At 51.4% G+C, this 8509-nt stretch overlaps 3 protein-coding genes across 3 annotated transcripts; all 3 read right to left on the bottom strand.

Annotated features, from left to right (window-relative positions):
- Positions 1–5595: 5595 nt before the first annotated feature.
- PHACADRAFT_212869 (uncharacterized protein) lies at positions 5596–6292 on the bottom strand (the record flags this gene model as incomplete). Its single annotated transcript, XM_007400070.1, has 2 exons — positions 5596–5865; positions 5914–6292. The coding sequence occupies 2 exons, from the start codon at positions 6290–6292 to the stop codon at positions 5762–5764; spliced, it is 483 nt and encodes a 160-aa protein (XP_007400132.1). The 3' UTR covers positions 5596–5761.
- A 215-nt stretch (positions 6293–6507) lies between these two features.
- PHACADRAFT_32021 (uncharacterized protein) lies at positions 6508–6918 on the bottom strand (the record flags this gene model as incomplete). Its single annotated transcript, XM_007399918.1, has 1 exon — positions 6508–6918. One exon carries the CDS (start codon positions 6916–6918, stop codon positions 6508–6510), a length of 411 nt encoding a protein of 136 aa, XP_007399980.1.
- Positions 6919–7338: 420 nt separating this feature from the next.
- On the bottom strand, positions 7339–8420 carry PHACADRAFT_199792 (uncharacterized protein; the record flags this gene model as incomplete). Its single annotated transcript, XM_007400069.1, has 7 exons — positions 7339–7536; positions 7590–7625; positions 7681–7726; positions 7785–7800; positions 7858–7998; positions 8284–8325; positions 8378–8420. 7 exons carry the CDS (start codon positions 8418–8420, stop codon positions 7339–7341), a joined length of 522 nt encoding a protein of 173 aa, XP_007400131.1.
- Positions 8421–8509: the final 89 nt, after the last annotated feature.

The raw sequence follows: 8509 nt of genomic DNA, 5'->3' as shown, positions 1-8509 counted from the left end.
CTCTAAATACAAAAGGGCCTGGATACCGGATCTGTTGATGGAAAAAAATGCCTCGATACACCGCCTGTGCGCATGACACTCCGTATCGTGCATAAGATATCTGCTACTGAGATGAGGGGGCATATGGGTACCAACTTCTCGTAGCGAGGCAGTATCTCAGCCGAGAACAGTGAACGCCGTCTGGCCCGTCTCGAAAGTATGAGTCGGCCGCTAGTCTGGACGTCCGACTTTTTCTGACATCGCGTGACCTAGGGAGAGAAGTTACAAGAGTCTCTGGCTGAGCGGCCTACACATAACATTCCGTATCATGCATATGATGTCTGATACTGATACGAAGCGACGTACTAACTTCTCGTGGTGAGGCAGTATCTCCAAGAACAGCGGACACCGTGCGTCTCGGAAGTATCAGCCGCTGACCTGGACTTCCGGCTTTTCCTGATGTTGCCTGACCTCAGAGGGAAAGCTATGCTTAGTCCACCACAGCAGCCGTAGCTGATCATATAAGGCTGTGCTGTCTTCGCGAGATGATAGGTCAGGGACAACAGGAGCGGGGCGTTGCCACTAACGCACGGCCATAGAAAAAAAGGCTGGGACAGCGGTCCGGATGTCCCAAAAAGCCTTACAGCGTCTATACGAAGTTTATCCCAGTGTAGGGACTGGACGCACCGTATTGAGCATGCTACGCTCTAAATATCTGCTCGAACTTCGAAGGCGCATGAGCAGAGCAAAGTGAGGCGCCGGGAAAAAGATGGAAGCCGCAGGGTGATCCGTCGGATTGGGGGATACCTCGACTGGCCTGTAGAGGTCAGTATCAATATTCTTGCTCTCTTCTTGCAAGTTGTTGTATACCTGCATGTAAACCATGTGAACCAGGTAGTAGCAAAAATGACAAGCAGTGTAGGTACTGAAGGTTTGCTAGTACTAATAGTCGGCCACCTACAATACAGCGCATCGTTATCATCTTCCTACAAACAGCGGAGCAAAATAGATTCTTCAGCTACAGGCTACAAATATATGGATACAAGTCTTTCAAAAAATATTGGGCATAATATGCAGAGGTCGGAGAAGAGTAGTGAGCAAGACGTGTCACGGCTATGCTGGGGCATTCTGACGAAGGTCTATTATGAATGCCGGTGACGTACGCTCCTCGGTTTCCTCGTCATATCCATGCAAAAGAGGCTCGCCAATGTTACCGATGATGCTTGTGAACGCCCCATAATCGGCTTCGGAATTCCTTGGGTAAAATGAAGGGATTATAGTGGAGCAAGACTGGAAGCTCGGCTCGGACTGCACTTGGCGGAGATTCAACATGAACCGATTCACGAGAATCGGGGGCTGATTTGTGTCAGTACAGCGTTATCCGGTGTAGCGACGAGCTTACCAGCGACGTGATGAGCACAGATACAGGGTTTAATATCTAGTCAATGGTTAATATGGCGGATCGTAAGGAGTTGATTTGACTTACAGGGTGATGTGTCAGAATCTCTGCGACATTCACAAGTAACAAGGCCCTAGTACGCACGATTAGGGACGACTTGATATAAGGGCACGCTGTCAGCGCGAACTCACAGAAAGTAGATTGTCCCTGAGACAAATAGTACTACTTAGTCGTCTGCACTCTATCGACACCCACACGGCTCACCATCACGCAGTAAACACGACGAGACGGTTGCAGTGGACCACGATCTAGAGATATTCTTCCAATACTGGGGGGTATTACGCCACGTTACGATGACCACCAGGAGGTCGGCCAGGATGGACGACAATCGACAAATAAGGCCGACTATAAATCCGCGTAAGCACGTTAGAAATATGCTGACAACGACAAAGCCTACAGCTGTGATGTGTGTCAGGTCCCTGCGGGGGTAATATTACAGATGCTACACACATTAGAAGTGTTTTGCCTGAGACATCTAAGAAGCTGTTGCACCCCGAGATAAAACGCGTCCTGGTAATATCAAACTATAGGTAGGGGTAAGCATTAGCAGCGAGCTATCGAGAGGCATCAAAACTTTCCATGTTAATGCCGATTGGGACGATACCCAGTCCTAGAACCACTGCTGCAAGTCCACGCCTCCCGCCAGTAACCCCAATGACACGCAGAGCGGAGAAGACTGGTGGATAAGGCATAAGTTTACAGTTCTGGTGTGATAGTGTCGTGCCTACCAGCAACCTGGAACCAACTGACATACAAGAGAATGTCACTGACTATCTCGGTGGCTTCGCAGCTTGCAAAATTGAGGGTCAGTCAGGTGTTGAGCGGTACCAAGCATTATCAGATACCTCTAATTGCGACCAATAAGCATGACGATCTAACGCCAGCTGACGCACTTACGTAAGGTAACAGAGCGACGCATTGAGCCATGGCGGTGAAAACCATCACCCAGCGAGTTGAAAGTAGTAACACGGAACTGGCGGTCCACCTCCGTCGCCAGACCGCTTCCACTTCCAGGTCTAACGTGATTAGATACTCGTATATAGCTAGTGCTAAAGTTTCATTCGTCAGACGGGGGAATTAGTACTACTGCTCGTATAACTGAGTGATCTTGCGGCTGACCTGAGACTGCGAAGCACATTTCCCGCTGCACCGTCAGTTCGCTGAGAGCCTCAATGAGTGTCGATCTGGTGAAGAATTGCAAATGGGAGCAAGATTTACGACTGTAAGGCAGGGGAACTTTCCATCGAACTCTCATACATCATGGGGTGCTTTTGCGAGAGTAGCTGGGGGCGGACGACCTATTGCTTGGTATGCGGTATGCAGGCTATAAGAACATATGGATCGAATACCAGATATGTTGGTGAGAACATTTCCTTGATACACCAACCTGTATCATGTGTAAGATATCTGATTTTGATGCGAGGCAGTATCCTGGCCAACAATGAGCACCGTGCGTCTCGAAAGTCTCAGCCGCTCACCTGGACTTCCGGCTGTTGATGATCTCGCGGGAAAGCTGCGATTGGCCTATCGCAATAATCACACACCGGCCTGATGAAGCTAGACTATTTTTGTGGCACGGAGGGTCGGGATCGCAGTAGCAGAACGTTGCTAGTGCACAGCTCTAGGACGGAAAATTAGGACGTAGCAGCCGTCACTACGGAACTACAGCCTCCCTAAGAAGTCTACTACAGCACAAGGACCCCTGTGTTCAATATGACATGCCCCAGATATCTGTTCGACGAGCACATGAGCAGAGCACAACGAGGCGCCGGAACAGGGATGGAAGCCACTCACCGGATCTCTGTTTCCACAATTGGTAGAAGGTAACGTTTGGAAGCTGTGTAACCTGGCCACGGAATGTGACGAGTGCCTTTAACTTTACACCTCGCCGCGCAATTTTCCAGGCGGCTTCCAGTAGACTACGGGACACCGCCACGTGGGCATCTACGAAAGTTTGGCGCACGACAGCACTTCGGCTCCTACGCCCGTCGCTCCAGTCCACGCGATTTCCGGATAATACCAGAACGACGAAAACCGCCCAACGGAAGGCAGCATGGTTGCAGTCATTTTAAATGCCAGAAGCCTGGATTCATGGAATCAAGCAGGCTCAGCCAGTTCCTGATGCCAGCGCCGAGCTAAAGCGGAAATGATGGTTTGCGGGCTACATGTACGCCTCATCATACGGCGACCACACGATCATATTGCCTGAGGAGCCGCCTGTCAGCCTGAAATACGTCAAGTTACCTGAGACTGACCTCCGGGCCATACGCGGATGACGGTAGCATCACATCTTGCTCTGACATCCACTCCAGGACTCTCCCGTTGCCTTCATCTTCAAGTGCAGGCCGGTCAACGTAATCTATCCCCCCCCACCAATATCGCCTATGATGCTTGAGATTGGTCTCCGTTCTGTCCGAGGTAGCCTGGTGTCTTGGTGTGTAGCAAAGTCCTGCAGTGCGCTTTGCCAACCGATAGGTTGGCGGATCCTGGAGATTCAGCATGAATCGGCTGGCGATGAGTGGCCACACATGCATGAGGTGGGTCCGAACACAACGTACGAAAAATCGTACCATGATCTGGGTGATGGCTGAGACAGGCATGGAGCTCGAGCACTGCAGAACGACATTGACGCGACATGCCTCGAGATGCTTGTCGTATCGTAGGTCAACAATTGTATCATTTTCATCAACAGCATGAATCTTTGCCACGGGTGAGTAGCATTCAGGCAGTGATAAGGCCATAGGCAACGCACAAGAAGTATATGATTCCTGCGTAACTACCGTCTCGGCAAGTACCACGGCGGAGCTCGAAGACGCGCAGCATGTTGTGGCAGCAATTTGGCGCATTACGACGCTTCTGAACATGTAGAGCTTTTTGCCAATCTGTAAAAGACTTCTGCCAGATCAAACCAATAGAATAAGGCCCGCAAGCACAAGGGAAACGAGAGTCAAGGGGGGGAACTGTGGCAAGATGAAGCGTTCATGAGATAGTAGTAATTACGCAGTTCTAATGTACGTACATCTACCAGCGGAGATCGGTCATTCATGATTATAGACATTCAACGTGATATACGCACGTTTCGTTTGTGCGCGCAGACGTCGAGTGAGAAGTGATGCACTGCGCGCCATAGTGCATCTTTATCGCTCCAAACTGCACGTCATCAAATATCAGCAGATTGTGTCGTTGGCAGAACGAGTGACGTACGATACTCGTGGTCACCAGGACAAGGCTCAGAATGAGAACGGCAGCGACAGGCTTCTATCAGAGATGGCGGATAGCCGGAGGGACAAAAATGCTACGAGTATGGGATCAGCTCTGCGGAGTTCACCATGATGCCGAAGAGAGCACACCTGCGGTCTGCATGAAAGCCAGACGGGTGAGGGCGGTGTTTATGCGCTGGAAAAGAAAGGTGTAAGCTAATTATCCGCCGCAGATTGAAATTGTGCTTCCGCGGGAATCAAGCAGTGAGATACCCCCATTCCGAAGCAGAAGAAAAGGTCCTTACCTCAAGGTTCTCGGCACTTGTCCATCCCAACAACTTCGACCTCCTGCGCGAATGTAATGGTGTGCTCGTAAAACGCTACAGTTATTCGAAGCAGGTCAGTACAGCGCTTATGCCCGGTCGGCTCGAGGGCGGGCCCGATATCGCGGCAGCTGTCCATTCTCCAACAAGCCTTCGAAGATCAGAGATTGTAGTAGGGCGTTGTTCGAGAGAGAATGCAGAAACTTACAGCTGATACGTTGCCGGAGCGTCGGCCATGTCGCCGTCTTATTGCCCGGCAGGGGGTACGAGTACGGCTGGCGGTCAACGTAAGTACTACCCCTCAATAGTGAAGGTAAGGCTTTAAGCATTTTCAACTTGGCTTGTTGACGTCGAATATCGGATTCTGCTGTAAACACATGTTATGACGGGAGATATCCACTAGATACCCTGCTCGCGCGCCCTCGGCGTTACTGATGAACATTGTCTTCCGTCGCCTTTGTCGGAGTGATATAGGGCCGACAACGAAGTACATGCTGTGCGCCGCGAATATTGGGGGACAGGGCTCACCTTGTGGAGGACGTCAACTGCTGCGTACGCGCCAGAAGCGACATTAGCTCAAGCATGTTGAGTTGATTGACGGATCATTTACCTGTGCAAGCGCCGAAGCATTTTCTCGAGAGATGCTGCGAGATGGACAGCCGCCACAGCGCTGCTGCCCAGACTCTTTCCGCCCATCGCTATCATGATACGCAGTGACCAACAAGACTTTAGGGGCATCTGAAGGATCTCTCGGGCAGGTAGCTGTGCATGGAAAGGTAGCGAATCACTAACGCCTCCTTTTATGAATTGGACATGTGCACGTAAACGCGCGCGGCTACGACGGTCGGCGAAATCTCACATGTCGCCATGTGCACGAGCGTTAGAGTAAGACAGGGAGCGGCGACTGCTATCTCGTCAGAATCGCTTCTCGCGAACAGGATCAACCACTCACTTGAGATGGCAGTCGCTGTTGGGTCCGGCGACTGAAGCACAGGCGAGATGTCAAGGACAAGGATAAGCACAGCAGGGTTCGCGACGCAAGCGTCGCAGAATGTCCGGTGCACGTTGGCGGCAGGTGTGCGGGACAAGGTCGAGCGCACGCGATCATATTCGGCGAAATCGCCGGGTGAGTCGACGGGGTAAAACTGGTGGTGGAAGCCGTGCTGCTCACGTACCACTGAATTAGAGAGACACTTGTCGCAAAAGTCGAAGTCGGTACAATGGAGGTATTTATGGCGGACGCCGTGGATACGTTGCCTGCAGCCATCGCACGTCACGCCAAAATGCTCGACACGTCTCCGCGCTGCCTGGACTCCGAGGAACGTTGACATGTCCATTCGAGACTGAACAGGGAAGAATGAATGCTGAGGATTGTGCAACTTTCGCTTTTGTGAGCTGTTGGCACAGGATCCGCAGTAGTTGAAGCTTGGACAATCCATGCACTTGTGGAAGGGACCGACGATGCGCCTGCTGCACCCTTCGCACGTGTTTTAACCGGAGTGCAAGGATGTACCGCGTTCAAAGTCGTCCATATTGCCAGGTGCTTCTATGGACTTAAAGACGTGGTGCGGATCGTGTGCTCTCCGAAACATGATCGTGCACGACGAACAGTAGTCGGTGCACACGCCCTGGCCACGCGGCCGAGACGGTCGCCCTCTCGCACATGTACAGCCTGCCGGCCGTGCGCAAGCTCGCGTTTTACGAGCTCCTCCGCTCCGAGAGCTTCGCGCAACGCGGCATCGATGGCGGCGGGCTGCCCGATGGCACGCTCCTCGTCGGCATCGCCCCGTCTCCCGCCGCATTTCCATGCATGCTCCAGCAGACGACGTCCGCCAACGCGGCCTACAGCACCCACGCCGCCCGCGAGCGCTGCGCCTAGGCGGCGTGCCGGAGCTCGACTTAAGTATGGGCAGGGTGTGTCCTCGACTCGGGCCTGTTCGAGAACTGGATGTACCATTCCATGTGTGGTCTGGAGCGGCTCTCGGTCTTGGACTGGGAGCACAGTTCGGGGTTCCGCAGCGCGTGTGTGTCATGAGGAACTTAGAGGCAGCTCTGAGCCCGGCGCGCATGAGGGAGGAGATATGGGATAATCTGGATACCTGACTTGGTCTTTAGTGGCCTGTCCGAGATTGACATGTAGATATTGGTAGCAAGCTGGTATTAATGGCCGGTCATCTACTATACGGCACATCATTGTCATCTTCCTGCAACTGGCACGGCAAGGTAAACTATTAGACTATAGGTTATAGATATATCGACACAAGTCTCCCAAATAAGATTAGGTATAACGTGGAGAAGATGATATGCGGTGGTGGACAAGGCGTGTCCTTGGCTACATTGGGGCTGCCTGGGGAGAACAGATAGCAAGAATCGGTATTCAATGCTCTTCGGTCTCTTCGTCACACCCGTGTACCAGGGGCTCGCCGATGTTACCGATGATGCTCGTGAACGCCCCATAGTCGGCGCTCGAAAGTGTAGGTTCAAATGTAGGAATTACGGCAGAACAAGACTGGGTACTCGGCTCGGAGCGCACTTGGCGCAGATTCAGCATGAACCGGCTAACCAGAATTGGGGGCTGAAGTCCGTCAGTACCGTGACCGTGTTACCGGTGAATTACAGCTATCATACCATTGCTGTGGTGAGCGGGCTCACAGGAGCTAATGTCTACAAGTGGGTTAGCCTGATAATAAAGGCCTGGGATACGAGGGCTTTGGCTTACGGGACTGCGTGTCAATATCTGAGCAATATTCACAAGTAATAGCGCACTGATTTGCGCAACATAATCAGGCATGGCATCAAGTGAAGCTGCCAGTGGAAACTTACAAAAAATAGACGGTTCCTAGGGTAAGCGGTCTTAGTCAACCGTTAGTATCGCGCCATTTCCCACAAGACTCACCATCGCGGAGCAGACACGCTGAAATTGTTGGTGGACACTGGGATCTAGAGATATCCTTCCAATATTGGAAGGTTCGCCGCCATGTTGCGATGACTACCAGCAGGTCGATGATGATTTGCGAGATTCGAGTAATGAGAGAGACTACGGAGTAGCATGAGCTCATTCAAAGGATACTGAAGATGCTATAACCCACCACTACAATGTATGCTGAGATTGCCACAAAACCATAAACTAGAAAAGATGCCACATACATTAATGATGCCTTGTTTGATATGTTAAGAGGTCCATTACAGCCCTGTGTCTTGGTCAAGAAAAACTAAGTACCGATATTATGATCAGCGATGAGCGTTCACAATATCTTGACACCAACCACATTAGTTCCAAAAGGTGTAAGGCCCAATCCTAGGGTCAGCGCTGTTAGCATACGGTATCCGCCGGTAATCGCAAAGACGCGTAGGGCGGAGAAGACTGATGTCTAAACATTCAGCTCGCAATTCTTGCAATATGGTGTAGAGCCTACCAGCAACTTGAAAGTAGCCGACAAATGCAAAGACGGTGATCATGATATTAAGGACTTCGCAGCTGGTAGAAGTTGAGATTAGCCATGAGTGTTAGGCAACATTGGACAAAATTAGATACCTCTGTCGCAGAA

Source organism: Phanerochaete carnosa, assembly GCF_000300595.1.
Source record: "Phanerochaete carnosa HHB-10118-sp unplaced genomic scaffold PHACAscaffold_10, whole genome shotgun sequence".
Classification (NCBI taxonomy): domain Eukaryota; kingdom Fungi; phylum Basidiomycota; class Agaricomycetes; order Polyporales; family Phanerochaetaceae; genus Phanerochaete; species Phanerochaete carnosa.
Note: the sequence above shows the minus strand (reverse complement) of the source record. Positions and strands in the feature narration are given on the sequence as shown.